Raw genomic sequence first — 19,666 nt, forward strand, 5'->3', positions numbered from 1 at the left:
TGCAATCCTATAAGTAGTCGCCATTTTAAAGGTTCCATAATGAAAAAAAATTTTTAGTCGACAAAGCAGGTCTAGGTTCTATAAATAATGTGAGTCCAAAATCAAATTCACAGCCTATAATGCTCTAGTAATACCCAAAATACAAGTATGAAGTTAAAAATTTGCATAATATGTCCCCCTGTCCTACAACCCTGGGACACATAATGGCATACTGTAACATGCAAAACTCTTCAAACATCTAAAGATTCCAACAAATGCACAAATGCATGATTTGAGAGTTTTGCATCTTTATTTTTACTCCACATGAAATGTGATTAAATCAGGATAAAGGTTATTTATGGCATGGAGAAGATCGTAATTGACAGTAAAATGGATTTTATCGTGACAATAGTGGACTTAAGTTCCCTTGACAATGGTGCTATTGCAGCGTTATTCCTGATGCCACGCATTGTGAGACAACATATCATTCATTCCCACTCATGACAACATGTAGTGACTGAAGCATCAAGGCCATTTAACATGGATGCACACACAGATGATCCAACTAATGTCCTATCTGTCAAAATAAGAAATAAAATAGTATCTTAACCGAACCCCAAGAAATAAGGTCACTGATGAGCTCCTCGGCCAGCCGAGACTTCAGGGAAGCTGTTTTTGTAAGTATAGATGTGTGTGTGTGTGTGTGTGTGTGTGTGTGTGTGTGTTTCATGATGGAAAAACACCACATCGGTGCAGCTGTATCCAAGGCAGCTGTCACCAAGACACAAGTGGAACCAGGTCCCATACTCTGTTTAGGGAGGAAGGGTGACGGAGAAACAGAGGAATAGTTGAGGTGGACAAGGAGGGAGGACGATGAGAAGCCTGTAGCTAGCCAAGTATACTTTAAGAGGTACTGGGGGAAAAAACACTATATTTGCTTCATGGCACAAAGCATTTTTTCAAGGTGACAAGAAGCAATGTATCGGATTTTCTGCTAAATCAGACCAACTGCCACTCACTGAGCACAGGCTGCACAGGCTTTAACACTGTTTGTAAAGGTCTTTTAAACTAATTAACATCATGTCCTAAATGGATGTGGTAATGAATAATTTACATATACAGTAGCACATTCAAAGCATCACTTCACCCAAATTACAAAGAAACATACATTCTCATTTACCTCTAGCAGCATCTAGCTATGCAGGTTCTATCTGTCTAACAGTGCCTTTTGAGAAATGGTCTGTTTCTCTGAATAAGGGTGCTCAGAGTTTGGATGACAGAGTGCCAGTTTAGAGAGCCAGCAACAAATGATTGAGGCTCGCACAGAAAAAAGGCAGCCAGCCGAAAATCGCTAAGTTAACCTAACAGCACTAACATTGATTATAGAGTTGCCATGCAAACAACAGCTTTCTACAACTTGCCAGACGTTTGTTAGGGGGACGCAGTTTGATGCAGTAGCCATGAACTGTATTAAATGTAGGCTGTTGAAACTGAAAGGACTGAACAGCACAACAAGTGCTGAGATTTGAATATAATAGATGCATTTCATGTCCAGTAGGGGGGCCACACAAAATGTTTCTGAGGGTCACCATTGACCTGCAGGATGCACTTTAAATCCAGGATAAACTGCATAGTGTCAGCTGTTTTCATAACTGTTTCCAATGAAAACTTGTCATAGTTAAATGTGTGGATTAATCAGAGAAACAGGAACACCGTTTCTGGTAAAATATGTTGCCGTTGATTAAAAGAAGACGAAAATCAATGTTGTCAGCTCTGCAAAATAAATTCTATTCTCCTTCACTGTATTGGTGTAGAAATATCAGAGAGATATCCCAAAACCTAGATAAGTAGAAGCCAAGCTGTCTGCGTGGCAATAGCACCAAAATTAATTGAGCATGTGTTTTTCATTTCCTTTTTTCCTTCTATCTCTTCCTATCTTTCTTCCAGTGTCCGACATTGCTCCCAATTCTGCTGTGTTTCCAGACTCCATTTTGTTTGTGTGCTCATCTGGTTAGTGTTGAGTTCTCCTGTAGCTCTGCAATACACGCCACAACAGAGACTGGCCCCATTTCCCCTAAACTGCAAAACTTAAGGATGTGTGTCAGTGAAAGGCTGCAGACATAGAATAATGTCCAGAGTAAAGACCTCTGTCACACCAACTGACCCCGTCTACACACTAACATACAGGCACAACTCATATACATGCACATTAAAGCCTATCAGTTCTTTTTCTGGCCCTTTCTGACATATTACAGAATCTTTATTACATTGTGTTGTGCAGCCACCACTGCAGTGTTGACATTGCATGTCCATGTTCCTGCTCACTGTTTAGACAGCATCCAAGTGAGCGCGCAATTGACATGGTGTGACATACCTGGCACACCATGTCGTGTACCGCCTGCTGTTTATCGGACAGCACACTTTGACATCCCTTGCATTCAGTCCACTTCTGCTTGTAATCATTCTTAATAATTAGAATTTGAAGCTGAGGAATCATAACTATACCACTCTCCTTCCTCATGCAGAGAAAAAGGCCTGTTCTGCATCACATCAGTCTCTGGCTATTCTGAATTGCGACTGGTGGAGCAAAACAAGAATCCAAGAAAACCAGTCAGCACAAAATTACCATTCACTGATGCCGGTCATGTTGCTGCAATGGCACACCCAGATTTACTGCCACTGCTAAGGTTTTGCTTCTACCCCTGTGTCTCGTCAGGTCTCACTCCTTTTATTTTTCTCCCTGCCCATCTCAGGATCAGCCAATTTCTCCAGCCCACATTTGTACTAACAGCTATTCTCTCTGCTGTCTCTGATACACACATGCAGATGAGAAATTGCCAAACTAGCACACTGTCATCTTTGCTTGTCTATTTCTGTATATACGCCATGACACCGGTGTCCTTTACTGTCTGAAAACACAAGCTCAACTGTCTCTGGGAGTTAAGCAGTCTTCTACTTTTTTCAGTGTCATGAGTTTTGTTATATATTATATTCTATTATATTATCTTACATATTATCTTATATTATATTATGATATACTGAATTGTGTCGCTTTGGGTTCATACTCTTGGTTGGACATATCAAGACATTTGATGATGTCATCATGGAAACCTGGAAAATAGTGATGGACCATTTTTTTTAGAAATCGAAAACAATCATTAGTTGCACAGCTAACCTAGATACTGTACAACCACAGATTATGACACACAATGGGCCCTGTTTTACTTGCTTGGGCATAGACCCACACCTGTCCTGCACAGGCACAATTTTTGTTATTGTTTAGCCTATTTTTTATCTATGTGGTCATTTTGTGTCTCTTCCATGTTCGCATGTGTCTCTTTGCATGAAATTTTACAGGTGAAGGCAAGGGGGCCATGACACTTTGGGCATGTGGGCTTGTGCCTGTTAGCCCATTCACTTATCCATCCATATGTACAGCTACTGTTTGAACAATAAAGTAATAAAGTTGTATTTTTATATAAATGGCAAAGCAACAAGGAAATGCCACAAAAATATGAATCTGATAACAATATTTAAATAAATACAAAGGGAGGGGCGGACGGTTAGATGTCTGCTGTAATTAAGCTGCCTTTCAACCACCAGCACCTGCTTCACGGTGACATCATCATCTCTAAAAGCCAAGGACATCTGATGTGGTTGCTACTGACTCATTAACAAGATCAATTTCCCAGGCTTTTCACCCACCGTCAGTCTTCAGTAATGCAGAGACACACCCACACACAAACACTTGCGCGCGCACGCACACACACACACACACACACACACACACACACACACATGAGTCATACACTTAACCTAATGAAGTGCTCTCTGTTGTCTGTGTCAGATCCAAACCTGACGATTACGCCATCTTTGAACCCAAGATGGAGATGATGCATCTGTTTGCTCAGTGCTGATGATTTCCTGTTGATTCGGCTGTATTTGTATCAATGAAGTCATCAAAGTTAAAGCAAACGCTGTCGATAGATGGGAAACATTCACTGGTGTCTTATTGATGGAAAACAAATGTCACGGACAGCGTATTTATGACTCTTCGACTGCTAAACGTGAAAACATGGCAAATGTTGGTTGTGTGTGAGAGAGACAGAGATGAAATACAAAAATACAAAAAGAGGAATGGAAAGACAGTAAGGGGGAGGCAGAGAGAGAACGCTTAAGCTAAAATGAATCAGTATTTGATTTAAGCCTCTTACCCCATGGTAACCATACCCACCCACTCACTTCCCCCCTCTGCCTTCTCCAGCAGCCTTCAAAGAGTCGACAGCAAAAAAGTGGAACATTGACTGCTAAACATATGAAATTCACAGGGAGAGAGAGATAGGGAGGAAATCAGAAGGACATTTTGTAGTAGTCTAGTTTTAAAATATTGATGTACTATGATTGAATACAACTGGGGTTTTACAGAATTACATCAAATGTGAATCTGGTTTCAAATAATCTCATCAAATCCAAGACCTTTCAGATGAACGCTACAACTAAAGATTATTTTCTTCTTGATTAATCTGCAGATTATTTTCTTGATGCATCTTTTACTCAGACAGAAGTGAAAAGTGTCTTCAAATGTCTTGTTTTGTCTGATTAACATTTCAAAATCAAAATACATTAAATTTATGGCAGACCAGCCTTCCATGCAGCAAGCTTATTATGATCCATATTAACCTTTGTTGTAACACAGTGACCTCTATTTGTCGTATGAATTAAGATGAGAGCAAAGATTACTTAAGGTGAAGTAGGGGTGGGCGATATGGCCCTAAAAGAATATCACGATATTTCAGGCTATTTTTGCGATAACGATTATTCTTCACGATATTACAAAATACTTAAAAAGATATAGAAAATATGTTTTTTTTAGTCTGTATAAATAAAGTGAAAGTGGAATGAAGTGCAAATCTCAACAGTTGCCAAATACAAAAACGTTTACTCTTGACTCTTGAGTATGAGCAAATAATAAAAAATAACCATTTAGGGGTTTCGGGGGCTTATTTAAATGACATTTTGTAAAGGAGAATAAAGGTTCTTGTATGTTTTATTTAAGGCATCTTATTTTGACAGACTTCTTGTAAGTTCTGTGGTGGATTCTGTTAACACACTGGAACCAATTAATTTGTACTCTTTTTGCTTCAAAAATGACTTCAACGACACCAATCTATGTTAATTATTGTTCATTTATTTTTGTGGATCAACTAAAAGACTAAATTAATAATCAACTTTAATTTTTAAGAATAAAACATAAGGACTAATAGCTTCAAAGCTTAGATCTTGCCAGTAAGTTTTCATTTAGCTAAATTACAGTTAATGCTTACAATATGTGAATGTTTTCTACACAGAAAATGCAAGAGATATTACGTCATTGAGTGATTTGTGAAAGTAAAATACACTGAACCGTCTTGGAACCAGATCCAAAATGGAACTGGCACCCAACCCTGCCACATACTCACAGCCTCCCAAAATATGACCTCCCAGCAGGTGGCAATAAGACTGCTGCCTCAGCAAATCTACACAAACAATCCTTTCACAAAATGAAATCAATGAATTCTAAAGTATGGCTCATTGGTACACTATGAGTTTTGTTATATCAGCACATTTGTTTCACATTTCAGCAGACCACAGCAGCGGGTGATCCAGAAAAACATGGCACACCTAGGAGTTCATTTCTATAGAAATATATCTGTAAGATTAAGGCTTGATGGAAAATGCATGTATTGATTAACATCATCCCGTTTATATGGAACCATGTTTTTCAGTGCACGTTGAAAGTGATATAGTCATATTTTCTCTTCACAACACCAGTGAACTATTAAATCAATTGCAAAGTGCATTAGATCTTCTCTGTATAGGCTGATATGGATATTTTAAGGTATGTATTTGCATAGGAGAGGGTGCTCCCTCAGTGCAGGAGAAATTATAGTCTGTCATAAATTTCTGGTGCTCAGTGGAGAAAGACAGGCTCTCTTACGGATTATGTTGCCCATTGGAGACAGTGTTAGGGTTATGTAAGGCAGATTACTGTAACACACCATCACACCACGAGTGGTTTCATCCATGAATCAGACACAAACATACTGCGAGGAAAACACACACACACAGACACACACATGGACACAGGTTAAATGAGCAACTGATATTTCGTCAAAGCAAATTATTGGTATTTCACAGTCTGAAATCGATACTCCATAGCTGACACTAAATAAACAAAATAATGTGTGTGTCTCTTGAATGCGCACAACAATAAACAATAGAATGTAACTGTTTGGTCTCCTTCTCATTCAATTAATAGAGAGATGAAGCAGCTGCTCTTCACATATCTTCTGTAACACTGGCTTTAGTTTTGAGAGCTGGGAAGTAAAAACTTTACTTAGATTTGGAGCCAGTGACACAATGAATAAGTGAAAACAAACACCGTTGTTCCCATTATTCCTCTGATATATAAAAGATAAATAATGATTAGCTTGCTCCAGCTGTTGGCCAGCACTTTAAATTTAAAATATTGATGTAATGGCCAAAGCTTGGCTCCCTGCTCTGGACTAAGGTCATTGGTAGTCATGCAAAAAATCTGGTCTATTGATCTGATATGATCCGTCCATGAGATGAAGCTACAGTATGTAACTAAACCCCACACATGTTGTGGATATAAAATCCACTGGGACCTGGCTTGCTAATGTGATTGGATTCTGTAAGGACATTAGACATGTGGAGGCAGACACTGGGACAATGAAATGTTGTGGTGTTAGATATATTTTAGTGCAGAGAGCCTCCACTGTTCTGCATCTGAGCTTTTTGGTACTCTGAGCAACATACCTACTGTAACTATTTTCTCTATGTAGAAGCGAAAAACAATATAGTCAAGCAAGAAATAATAATTGTTTTTGTTGTTAAGTAGCCTGTGTTTTTAACAGAGAAGAAGGCCTTACATCAGCAGCAGCGGTAGGCATGAGATTACTGCATAATGGCATCACATATCACAAATCACATTAGAAATACAATGAAAGCTATCATATTTCTTCCACATATGAATATCTCTCAAAATAAAATCAGGAGTGAGTAGCGCAGCAGCCTCCACACAGTTTCATCCAAATCATACCAAAGTGTTACACTCCACCACATGTTACCAGGCCTCATTTACATCCAGAACCAGTTAAGCCCATGTCAGGTCCCCCTAACCTAACAGAGACAACCTTGGAAAGAATACTGTCACTAATTCTGCACAAGTTATCGATCTCTGCTAACAGCCAGTAGAATCCCACTCACAACTGTGTTAAGGCAAGAACAAAACGTAAGCACATTTGTCATATTGTGTGTCGCAGAGGTCACATTAGAGGCGTTCGAGACAGTATCGATATCAGTGGGACTTCCGTAAATCATTGTTCAGCATCATGCCCTTGCCTGGGCTGGACTCAACAGGGCGTGGGCCTCACACAGAGAATGCGCAAAGCGGGTGCCTGTCGCGACAGCTTATGATCAATCATTTGTCATCTATTTTACCATTTGCCCTTCTATATTGTTTTTGGAGAGCAATATTGTGTGCTTTCAAAAAATCTGTTGGATTCAAGGAAAGTATCCGCTTCACAACACAAACAACCGGCCCTGCTCAGCTGCAGCACCTATTGACGCTCAGGCCTGGCAGGTTATTCAAAATATCTACTACCCATGGCAGGGAAAGTGTGTTTTATTGCAGTCATCACAACAATATATGTCTATCTTCTTTAGTGCCATTTCCTCCAATCATCAACCGTGCGAATCGCCCCCAAATCAACCCCACCAATGTCGCTCTATATGCAAGCTCTTACCTGCAACCAGGAGGAGAGAGGGAATGGAAAGTGGATAGGGAAAACATCTCAGCCCTGTCCGCCATCTTCTTCCACAAATGACTCAGAGCAACTGCAGAAAATCACGGAGGGAGCGCAGTCCATTCACAGTCGCAGGGCAGAGGACAGACGCAGCCGTGGACAGAGGTTTCTCTCTCTGCGGCCCCACAGATGCCCCCCTGGCCGCAAGCCTTCAATCAGACGAGCCTGCTCAGCACCATCAAATCTGAAGTCGACCATCCACACAAGCAGGGGGGGAAAGGGGGGGTGTCAAGGCAGCAAACTGGTCGTCAAAGACAGTAAACGACACAGCGGAAATTAAAATACAATCCTGTTACGTCCACGCGAAGCATAAGCGCGCAGTATGCGACCGCAGTCCGTGTTTTTCCTTTGCCAAATGTCTGCTGCTGCTGCTGCTGTGATGCTGCCCGTGACACACAACGGATAGGAGCCAGCAGTGCGGAGACAGGCAGAGACAGAGGAGGAGGGGGCGTGGAGCAGAGACGCTATAACGTCAGTGCCGTTGAGCAGGCTGCCCTGAGTGGATGCAGGCAAGTCTGCAGGCTCCAGACAAACAGCAAAACAATAACGTAGATGAACAATTTCCACTAAGTGTTTACAATGACATTACACTGACTGCAGCAGGAACAAACGTGCTTCCCAAAGAGAGGTCCGGGGACCACCAGAGGTCCTTAGAGGAGATCTAGGGGTTCCCCGTAAAAGACATGCATTTTAGTATGAATACTTAGCATTATAAGATGGATTCGTATTCATTTAATGTTTATAAGGACCCCTCCTTTTTGAATTGTATTAGTCAACTTGGTCCAACAAAAGTTCCCAGAAGATTTAAAAAAAAAAAAAAAAAAGAACTACATATGAAAATACTTCTGTTAGCTTCACTGTGAACATAAAACAATATAGGCTGCTGTAAGTTCTCGTGAAAAATAATAACATTACATTACATTACATTACATTACATGTCATTTAGCAGACGCTTTTGTCCAAAGCGACTTACAATAAGTCGTTACAATAACAGATATGATATAATATATTTCATAGGTATGTAAGGTATTATAGAAGGTCTAAAAGCACACAGTCTTTTGAACCTGGCATGTATTCCAAAAGCATATTTTTGGAAAGTCAAATCACCACAATAAGCCATACAGATACCTTTTACAGATTATTTTCTCTCAAGAATACACTGTTTTTCAGGGAAAATGCATTAAAATGTAGCCATATTTTGAGACTGACATTGCCCTAAGATGATCAGAACGGATTTCCTCCCTTTTCAGCAAACCACTGGAGATACAGAAAGTAAATGAACGATCAATCAGGGAAAGTATTGAGCAGGCGCAGTGTGGAGCTGTTCACTGCCTGTGGTGCTGAACTTTGCTTAGTTGTAGTTTACCATCTGTGCCACACAGGGGCAGTACATGTTCACTGACTGGATGAAACCCAGCCTAGCCTTTGATAGAACAGCCTCATAATGTTTTGTGTTAAACTTTCTAGGTTAACTAATAGAAAACACATTACCCAATTTATTCCTGTGGTAATTTACTGTATTTTCTGTGTACAGCTTTAGGGAAAAGGAAAAAAGGTTGCCTTTTCTGTGATAGTTCTTACCAGTGAATGACACAAGCCTCTCATGCATTTGCATTTTTATTATCATCCATTGGAAAGGTTTGCAGTCCATGAACTGGGCAAATGCGGTCCACATGTAACATTTAGCATTACACAGAGATCAATGTAAAGCAAGCTACACTCTCTTCTGGTTGATACACTTTATTGTGTTTTTAATATGTCAAATGTTGATTACATTCAGTGGAGAAAATGTGGGCACTTTCTTTGTTTAAACTGAACTATTAACAAGAAGCAAGTGAATAACATAAAGACAGTTGTGAACCAATGACTTTATTTTAATGGTCATAGCCATGGCAGGAAATTGAGTTAAGCAATAACCCTCTCTCCAATGGGGATGGGACCCAGGGTGACTTCACCTTCCCATTCGAAAACTAGAAAGAAAGACAGAAGACATGTGTCACAGTATGCACCACCGTGGCTACAATACAGACATGCGTAGAGTAAGAAGTTAACTTGGCTAACAATATGAAATCTTATGTTGATTGTTCAACTTTACTCATATAATGTCAAGTACTTTAGACAATGTGTTTTTATTGACATACTTTCGCCCTTGGCCTCACGGATCTTCCTTGCTGGAGAAGTGCCCCAGGCTGCGCCAGCTCCAGCTCCAACTCCAGCTGCAACTCCAGATGATGCACCCGCAGATTCACAGGAGCCACAAGCTGCATCTGCTCCACTGGCCTCCCTCCATCTATAGAAAAAAGGATGCAGGTGGTAAATACCATATACATTCTCCAGTCACACTTTTTTATACACGTACACACATGCAGACTCACCCATTGATGTAGGAACAAGCTCTATGATCACTATCGATGGCGTAGGCAGCAGATGTTGCTTTCAAGTGGCATGTAATATAGAGCTGTTGGAATAATAGAGGGTTTGGGTCAGGGTTAGTGGATTAGGGTAATTGTATTATTTAATGAGTATTAAATGTATTTTCTCTGTATTTCATGAATAGTAGAAAAAATCTAATCAGTCTTGGAGAAGCTCACCAGTCCACTGTCAGCGCCCTGGAACCTGAAAGCCTCCATCTGGAACTGAAGCTTGTTCTCTGCAGAGCGAAGCTGGAACTTGGAGTCAGAGCCTGTCAGCCTAGCATCAAGCAAACACCTGCATGCACAAAAACACAAATTAGAGAGGGATAAAAAATGTGTTTATGATAACCTATTCCCACTTTACAGAAGAAAAAAAAACTTTAACACACTGATCTTCCTCACCCAGACTCAATGAAGGAATATCTTGGGCTGGAGGATGCGTCAGGTGCAAGAGTAGCTACACAGCTCTCCACATAAACCCGGAGGGGCACGTGGAAGAACTGCTTGACAACAGCCTCGAAATGTATCAGGTCTCCCAGGAAATACTGGTAGCTAGGTCTCTCATATTGCCAGTCATCTAAGAAATGAGATAATGGCGTTTTGAAAATGTTGACAAATATATATTTTAAATCACTGAAAGATTAAAAAAACAACCTATTCATCTGGATTTGTTGTAATAAGAAGTAATACAGTTTATTTAGTTAAATGTATATCCTCCTTTTTGTCATACATTGTTGATCGTTTTGATTTGGCATCATTCGTGTCAATAAAGCATATCAAAATGAAAATGAATTGTTCCTTAACTCACCAGTCATAAGTTTCAGGGTGAAGTATAAGAATTCCTCTGCCACCTTAACCGCAGAGAATGGGATCCACAAGGGGTCAAGAGGAAGGCTGCTCACATTGTGCTTCCTAAATGATTAAATATGTTTCCTTAGAATGTTACTCTTACATTAATGTGCATCTGCTGATGGAATAAGATCAGATCAGATTTGGTGATCCATGATTACCGTTTACATACCTTGGGTAGTGGCATTCCACAATTACAGCAGCTTTGCTGGTCCTCACCACAGGAGCACCACCCACAGGTTGGGGATTATAGTTCACAGTGAAGGTGTAGATGAGGGCATCATCTGTGGACTATTTGAGAAATGAATATTAGTACAAACTAATTGCATCACACACAAACACATTTCACCATAGTTTTAATTTATCATCATTGCATTGTATTATTTAATTGTCAATGACTGTCGTTGTGCTTACTTGCAAAGTGCTGAGACAGTCGTGCAATTCCGCCTCAAAAATCAACACTTGAGCAGCACTGTCCTCTGCGGTAACGCCACAGTTTCCAAGCATAAGGTCAGCGGGATTGATGAACTGGCCAATTCCAAACATGTCCTTCTTGACCTCCACATGAGCAATCTTCTCTCTGCACTCGACAGCAACAGTTGCAACAGGAACAGGTTGTCTCAGCTCGAAAGGCACCTCGGGCTTGGGCTCAGGCTTTGGGTCTGCAGGGTATGTCCAAGTGAGTGGTGTCTCAAAGGTCTGCTTTGTCTGTTGGGGCACATTTTGGGGCATCTGTTTGCTGGGCTCCTGTGGCGCAGGTGCTGGCTTCTGGTATCTTGTTGCGGGCTTGTAATGATCCCACTGAGCATCGCAGAAGGTGCCAACCAGAGCCAGTGCCACAAGGCACACAGTGGTATACTTCATCACCATGGCTTCACAACAACAAGTGATCTGCACAGTTCACAAGGTGCTGTAAGGAAGATAGAAATGTGCACCTACTTTTATAACACAGTGAGCATGTTTACTTCCATTACATTCCCGCCCCTTCTGTTGGTCATTGCCCATCAGACCTGATGAGCCTTAGCCAATGAAATGATTGCAGCTGTTGACTGAAAGCGATGCCTACAGCTCTGGTGAGGCACCTTCAGCTGGGTTTATATAATTGCATTTGTTTAATGCATAAAATGTTACTGTGCTGAGAAAATGCAAGAAGTGTATAATAATAGTGTTTTAAACACAACACATACATATGCTGACACAAATAATTGTGAGGGCAATGTACCAAATCATATGAATATTAGCTAACTATTAACTTGAAGTTACTTTCTTTTTTTTACTTTTAGCAAACATGCACTCCGACAGTAGTGGTCACACAAAGTTATGCTGACCCTGGGTTAGGTTTACCTGCCCTCAACATGACATGTCAACACTCAGTATTTTGCCAAAGTACATTTTGTGAATGGCTACCAATCAATGTGGCTCCAACAAGTAACAACTGTGATTAACCACCACATTTTTTTTTTAATAATACAGAGGTAAAGTACACAGTCACTTTGTCCTGCAGTAAGTGTGGAAAACCGTCAGATAAAAAGTGTGTACATAGAAAAGCCATTCTGCAGGAATTGTTTGGCAAAGAGATATCAGAGGGAAATGTTTATTACAAGCATTTATTTGTTTTGGTGTATTGTTTCATTGGTTTAAAACACCAACCAGTTTTGACTTGATGAGGACCCTGTGAGCTTAAAATTTATTAGTATTTTAAACCAATATTTACTGACTGAATTAAGGCCTTTAGTATAAATTTGGTGCTTGCCTAAAAAAAGCGCCTAAGTTGCATTACTTAAAGTTGATTCAGATTTTATGGATTACATTTCCACTTCAGTTTGAATTATATACGTCCAACTATTATTGCTATCTTTTATTTAAGTTTATATTAAGTTTAAGTTAACACTAATATTTTTTAGCCATTTTACACAACGATAAGGCTTTTAACAATAATGTAATGTATACTGCACAATGAAAATAGAGAAATGGTAATGTTTGCTGACCCGATAGATATATATTTTTGCTTTTCTGACATCTTTAATTCCTCACAATTAAGATATTTCAATTGTCTTTTTAAATACCTCAGACTAAGCTATTACATATTAATTAAATAATTAGCAAAACTAAAGAAGACATATTTTATTTAATACTTGTTATTGTCCTTTTAATATATGTACAAGGAGATAATACATATCCTGGAATGGCCTGACATTTTTTGATGTTTCCAGTATATTCACATCATTTCTGAAGAGTCAAAAGCCTTCTTGGCCACATTTTTGTTTCAAGGACGAGAAAAAGATCATTGCAAAGTCAGATCAACCTGAATCTGCAAACAGTTTTCAATCACAGGACATAATAAGTGTGCAAATCTTAAAGAATCTTTTTTAGTATTTAGCTGAAATTAAAGAAAACAGGTATCTCCAGATGCCATTATTGTGTTCCAATATATCTTAACATAAATTTCAGGATATATCTTGAATTTTTATTCTGTCATTCTGTAACCATGATTTCACAATACTTTTATAGATATATTAAAATTGAATTGAATGAATTGAGCTTATCATTTGTTTAAAGGTTACTATGTACTGGGGTTTTTTCAGATTTTCATGCCTTCATCTAGATAAAGTGAAATAGAATTATGTTTTTTACCTGAAGTGAAATCTTCAAAAAGATCATTAAGAGGTCTTGTAAGAAATTAAAGATGTCAATTAAATTCATGACTAGTCAGCATTTAGGATATATTCAGTTTGAGTTACATTCATAGAAACAAAGGAGATATTTGGAAGTCAAAGGCGAACAGTATTTTATTTGAACTAATGTTTTGACAAAGATCTGATAAATTAATTAATTGCTAGTCTATATAATGTGGATCAAATCAAATGATCAAATGTGGATAGATATGAATGTTACTTTAAGTTGTTTTGCTTTTCAATTTAACTAAATTTTGTCATCATAGTCTAATATATATATAATAAAAAAACTTTTTTTTAAATTATTAATAGATTACATAAATCACCAAAGTAAAATAATTAAAACCTCAGGGCCAGTTCAAATTTTATGCACGCTTGTACTGCTTAGTGCATAAAATACGCTCTTTAAAAGCAAGCTATCAAGAAATAGTATACATTATCATATTTTACTTTCATTGTGTAGATTTTTTTCACCCACATCTGACCTAATAATTAATATCAAACACTAATTGATTTTAAAATATTTTAACCTTTTAAATGCAATGTTTTTGTCATAATACCACCATGTTTTAGATGGGAATAAAACAGAAAACATGACTTATTTTCAATATACTACATGCAAAGTTAAAAAAACAAGGTGGAATTACTGCCGCATGGAACTTGTCAATGATTAGCAGCAACACTGATTTTGCTGCGTTATACTTTTCAAATGTTATGCACACTTGTACTGCTTAGCGCATAAAATGTGCTCTTTAAAAGCAATCTATGAAAAAATATTATACATAATTATATTCAACTTTCATTGTACTGATTTTTCCCCTACATCTGACCTAATTATTGATATCATACTCTAATTGATTTTTGAATATTTTAACGCTTTATATGCCAGGATTGTGTCATGATGCCACCATTTTTATAGACCTGGCTGCAATCGCAGCTGTGTAAATAACTTTTTGTTTGTCACGTCTCTCTAGATGGCTGCATCTTTGATGTGATTCAAGACGACCTATGTTTTGATTTTTTTGAAGCAGTACATGCCTGTGTGTATGGACCCCTGTTTTCAAAGTAGAGGTACTTTGAACCTGCACAAAAACTACACCTGAAACAAAGTGAATGAAACTGGTGCCACTTGAAAGACACTAGCCATTTGACCATAATATCATAAGGTCATGCATGCACACATACACATACACATACACATACACATACACACACACACACACACACACACACACATACTTACACACAAAAATACACATACATGCACACACACTCTCATCTACACTCACATACTTCTCGGGATCTAAGCGAGCAGGAGCGGGGAATTGTAACATTGCCATCTACTGGAAATCACATGTTTTTTCTGATCAAAAATTGCCTTTTGAATGGGTTTCAATGGCACTTTTTATGCGCTCAACCTTAAAGTGTAATTATTGTTTGTACATAGTGTATTTTAGCCTTACTGCAGGAGCTAAGCTGGAAATAACAAGATCAAATAAAAATAGACGATCTTGCCAAAATTCATGCCAAATGCATAAACACAGCCAAATTGATCAAAAAGTGAAGAATGAAAAGCGCGTAAAATGCACTCAACCTGCCCTGAGGGTTTTTAATACAAACCAAAACACGAAATCACATCAATGCATAATGGCCACAAACACAACATACCCCAGCAGGAAACAAATACACACAAAAAACAAAAAACTGATAAAAACAAAGTAAATGTATTAAAAAAAGTAAATGTTAGAAAACAAAATTTAAAAAAGAAAGAAAGAAAGAGTAAATACACTTAAAGATAAGAGGTTGTCCAGTCCTGCTGCACATGATGACCTGTATGACCTGCAGCGTGACATGCACACTGCAGGTCACTCAGACCCTGTGAAGGTTTTTGTTTGGAAATAGTACAAGCAAGCTGGAATTGTGTCCATTTGGGATACATTACAATCAGTGGCTACTAATAATAATATATATAATAGTAAAATATCATTGTTTATGCGATAATATTTACTGTACATGTATACTGTCACTGTATCTCATTCGGGATGCATCTCTGAAACTCGTGTGATTTGTTCTTTGAATTAACCTTTTTGGTTTTACCTCTAATCTCCTCAGTACATTCCAGACCAACCACTAACTAGAGCATTTGATTGACAGTTGTAGGCAGCAAATAGGATGTGAGTCATCAACAAGTCAACATTACCAATACCTTATAAAAGTCAGCATATTTGAATCCTAATTTTCACAGCGTCTGGTGTTCTTTGAGAATCACAGTGCTGTGAAACCATGGCAATGAAATTTCTTTGTGGTTGTCTTCTGGCAGTTGTCCTGCTTGGCTGTCTGACTGAGGCTCAATATTCAAAGCAGCCCCAGCAGCCTCAGCTGCCCAAGCAGCCTCAGCAGCCTCAGCAGCCTCAGCCACCCAAGTGGCCCCAGCAGCCCCAGAGGCCCCAGGAGCCCCAGCAGCCTCAGCCGCCCAAGTGGCCCCAGCAGCCCCAGAGGCCCCAGGAGCCCCAGCAGCCTCAGCCACCCAAGTGGCCCCAGCAGCCCCAGAGGCCCCAGGAGCCCCAGCAGCCTCAGCCACCCAAGTGGCCCCAGCAGCCTCAGAAATACACACCACCGAAACAAGATTTCTCCCAAAAGTACACACCTCAGCAGGCTCAGCAGCCTCAGCAGACTCAGCAGACTCAGCAGGCAGTTAAGCAGCCTTCCCAGCCTACAGAATCATTTCACACTTGTGAAGTGGCTGAACACATCAAGATACAATGTGGAGCTCCGGACATCTCTGCTTCAGATTGCAGTGCTATAAGCTGCTGCTTTGATGGACGCATGTGCTATTATGGCAAATCTGGTAAGAATTTTTACATTTTTTACTGAACCACATGGATATCCTACTCTGTTATGTATGAGTTCAAAATGTATAACATGAGCCTTGGTCTTTGCTTTATCATTTTTTGTTGTCAGTGACTCTCCAGTGCACCAAGGACGCCCAAATGATTGTGGTGGTGGCCAGAGATGCCACACTACCCAACATCGACTTGGAGACACTTAGTTTCCTTGGAAGTGGTCCAAACTGTCAGCCCGTCGGCACCACATCAGCTTTTGCCATCTACCAGTACCCTGTCACAGCCTGCGGCACTGTCATGATGGTAAGGGTTGGAGCTCATTTGTCTATTCTATTCGATATGTATTGATTTCTGTCGGCTAGTAGTACAAATTGCAATATTCAACTTACTCTAGGAGGAGCCTGGGGTTATAATCTACGAGAACAGGATGGCCTCTTCATATGAAGTGGCTATTGGGCCTTACGGAAGCATTACCAGGGACAGCAGCTTTGAGTATGTGTTTTACTTTCTTTAACACTGAGTGGTCATGGCATAAAATATTATTACTATCAAAAACATTTTTTTCTACCTGTAGTGCTAATTGTCAATCCAGTTTATTTTTGTGTGAGTTGCCGAGTTTTTGGAAATATCAGCTGTGGATGTCTGCTTTCTCTCGAACTAGATGCCACTAATTATCACATTAACTAAAATGGATTAATTCATTGTGATATTTTACAAACCAAACTCCACTCAAATGGTTTTCTGACTGCCTGACATAGACCCTATTTCTTGTCTCAGGCTGGTTGTTCAGTGTAGATATATTGGCACCTCAGTTGAGGCTGTGGTCATTGAGGTTGGCACGGTTCCTCCACCACCCCCAGTTGCAGCTCCTGGACCTCTGAGTGCGGAGCTGAGGCTGGGCAACGGAGTGTGTACCACCAAGGGCTGTGTGGAAGGTTAGTATGAAGGAGATATTTTGTTCAGTTAGCCTCATTTGGCAGTGACTGTGTCAACAACCACTCTTTCTGCTTGAGCAGAGGATGTGGCCTACCTCTCTTATTACGTGGATGCCGACTACCCCGTGGTGAAGGTGCTCCGGGATCCTGTGTACGTTGAGGTCCGAGTGCTGGAGAGGACTGATCCCAACCTTGTCTTGACTCTTGGAAGATGCTGGGCAACTAGTGACCCCTACCCTCACAGTCTTCCTCAGTGGGACTTGCTGATTGATGGGTAAGAGTAAGTGTTGGTTTTACTTGGAAACAGGATTGTATTATACATTTTAATGCTATTATTATGTTCCTATTCTACGCTCTGTCTCCTTTCCATAGGTGCCCATATCGTGATGACCGTTACCAGACTGCCCTGGTCCCTGTGGGTGCCTCATCAGGTCTTGATTTTCCAACCCACTACAGGCGTTTTGTGTTTAAGATGTTCACGTTTGTAGCTACTGGAGCTCCCAGTGACAAGAAGGGAGGGCCTGCAGATCCAGGGGCTATGACTCCTCTCAAGGAAAAGGTATAGAATCCAAGCATCTAAGAGGAAAGTTTTTTTTTTTTTTTTTTTTTTTTATGTTGTTGTTTTTTAAATATAACCTTCACATCTACATATTTCCAAACAATACTTTTGTTTTTGACCAGGTGTATATCCACTGCGAAACAGCTGTGTGCCAACCATCTCTTGGAAATAACTGTGAACCTAGGTGCTTCAGAAAGAGTAAGTAATGCAATATTCACTGTGATGATATATACACTACCAATACGGTGTTAGTATGAAGTTTGTTTCTGGGTTTTTAATTACAATTTAGCTATACAGATAATGTTTTTCAAGTGTTATGGGAACAGCATGGGTTGTATATTACTTAACCTTAAATTTGACAGAAACTGACCATTGCCTTGTATTGTACACAGGGAGAGAAATTGCTGCTTCTAACAAGGGAAGCTTCAGAGATGACACCATTGTGGCCAGCAGTCAGGAAATTGTCTTCACGGACGCAAACCAGAGGACTTAGTAACAACATGCAGGCAGAACCTTATCATGAAATATCTGAACCTGATGTTTACTGATAAGTGTTTGAGTTTCAAATAAATCTCATGGTTGATGAATTATGTTGTCTGATCTTATAAAATTTCATCCAGATACATTATTTACAACTGATTAAACCCTAATGAGTTACACATACTGTGTTCAGCTAATAACACATTTAAGCCATTTGCGATTGTTTTGAATACCATTATATAACATTTATATAATATATCAAATAGTTTACTATAATAAGGTGGAAAAATCTACATGTTTAACAACCTATCACAAAGAACACAAATTGTTTTGAAAAGCTCAATAAAAGCCCCATTCAGTAATTTGTATTAATTTGTATGATACAGTTTTAAATCAAATAATAATAATTTAACAATACAATGCACTTTATACGAAAGTATAAACTTTATATGAAAGTAAACTTATAAATAGTAGCTCAATGTTTTGGACCCTCACAAGGAGTGGGGAAATTAATGTAAGGGATCCCTAGATGATTAGAGTAATGAAAAAAAGGTTTTATTTTTCATACTAATACTTCATAATAATATTTCCCCCCATTTCTAATGAAAACATATAGCTTTTGATTTGGCTTGATAGGGAACAAGCCAAAATAAGATAAACAAAAAAAACTATTAGAGATCACTTGCTATGGTGAGAAAACCCAACTTGCAAACCTGAGAATGTTTACAACTTGCAATGATGTAGCCTGAATAATAATAAGACCACATCTCTAAGTATACGTTCATATGATATATTATATCACCCACAAACACAAGATTTATGATTTTTAAAGAAAACTCAAAGGTATTTGGAGGGAAACAAAGACTTAAAGGAATAGTTCGGAATTTTGGACATAGGACCTCATTTCCAACTTAGCCGGTATGATATAGGTCGGTGGAGACCGTTTTCAGCACATTTTATGCAGTCCTTATAGTTGCACAAGTCACTGTTGCTAAACTGGTGTTGAGCTAGGGCACGTCAATAGTATCATCCAGCCTGTCACTAAAAACAGCTTTACCTGCTCC

At 39.2% G+C, this 19,666-nt stretch overlaps 3 protein-coding genes across 4 annotated transcripts in view; 1 reads left to right on the forward strand and 2 right to left on the reverse strand.

The window, feature by feature from the left end:
- mapk8ip2 (mitogen-activated protein kinase 8 interacting protein 2) overlaps positions 1–8,244 on the reverse strand; it is a 32,185-nt gene extending 23,941 nt beyond the window's left edge. For both annotated transcript variants that reach the window (XM_059334669.1, XM_059334668.1), the window contains exon 1: positions 7,788–8,244. In XM_059334669.1, coding sequence (XP_059190652.1) covers positions 7,788–7,852 — 65 coding nt within the window. In that variant the 5' untranslated portion in view covers positions 7,853–8,244. The remainder of the gene's footprint in view (positions 1–7,787) is intronic.
- Positions 8,245–9,459: 1,215 nt separating this feature from the next.
- On the reverse strand, positions 9,460–17,766 carry LOC131972851 (zona pellucida sperm-binding protein 3-like). Its single transcript, XM_059334605.1, has 9 exons — positions 17,659–17,766; positions 11,525–12,020; positions 11,283–11,401; positions 11,070–11,173; positions 10,664–10,838; positions 10,439–10,556; positions 10,223–10,305; positions 9,989–10,137; positions 9,460–9,817 (listed from the first exon to the last, which is right to left on the reverse strand). Exons 2-9 carry the CDS (start codon positions 11,978–11,980, stop codon positions 9,753–9,755), a joined length of 1,269 nt encoding a protein of 422 aa, XP_059190588.1. The 5' UTR covers positions 11,981–12,020; positions 17,659–17,766; the 3' UTR covers positions 9,460–9,752.
- LOC131972849 (zona pellucida sperm-binding protein 4-like) lies at positions 16,069–18,829 on the forward strand. Its single transcript, XM_059334603.1, has 8 exons — positions 16,069–16,633; positions 16,747–16,931; positions 17,023–17,120; positions 17,406–17,563; positions 17,645–17,837; positions 17,936–18,122; positions 18,245–18,320; positions 18,515–18,829. Exons 1-8 carry the CDS (start codon positions 16,069–16,071, stop codon positions 18,613–18,615), a joined length of 1,563 nt encoding a protein of 520 aa, XP_059190586.1. The 3' UTR covers positions 18,616–18,829.
- The last annotated feature ends 837 nt before the right edge of the window (positions 18,830–19,666 follow it).

Source organism: Centropristis striata, chromosome 6, assembly GCF_030273125.1.
Source record: "Centropristis striata isolate RG_2023a ecotype Rhode Island chromosome 6, C.striata_1.0, whole genome shotgun sequence".
Taxonomy (NCBI): domain Eukaryota; kingdom Metazoa; phylum Chordata; class Actinopteri; order Perciformes; family Serranidae; genus Centropristis; species Centropristis striata.

Excerpts from the sequence above, each read along its gene's own strand:
- LOC131972849 (XM_059334603.1), top strand. The coding sequence starts at position 16,069 with ATGGCAATGAAATTTCTTTGTGGTTGTCTTCTGGCAGTTGTCCTGCTT. Across the intron at positions 17,564-17,644 it reads CACCAAGGGCTGTGTGGAAG|AGGATGTGGCCTACCTCTCT; the intron begins GTTAGTATGAAG and ends CTGCTTGAGCAG. Across the intron at positions 17,838-17,935 it reads TGGGACTTGCTGATTGATGG|GTGCCCATATCGTGATGACC; the intron begins GTAAGAGTAAGT and ends TCCTTTCCATAG.
- LOC131972851 (XM_059334605.1), bottom strand. The coding sequence starts at position 11,980 with ATGGTGATGAAGTATACCACTGTGTGCCTTGTGGCACTGGCTCTGGTT. Across the intron at positions 10,306-10,438 it reads AGGGCGCTGACAGTGGACTG|CTCTATATTACATGCCACTT; the intron begins GTGAGCTTCTCC and ends TTATTCCAACAG. Across the intron at positions 9,818-9,988 it reads CCGTGAGGCCAAGGGCGAAA|TTTTCGAATGGGAAGGTGAA; the intron begins GTATGTCAATAA and ends CTTTCTTTCTAG.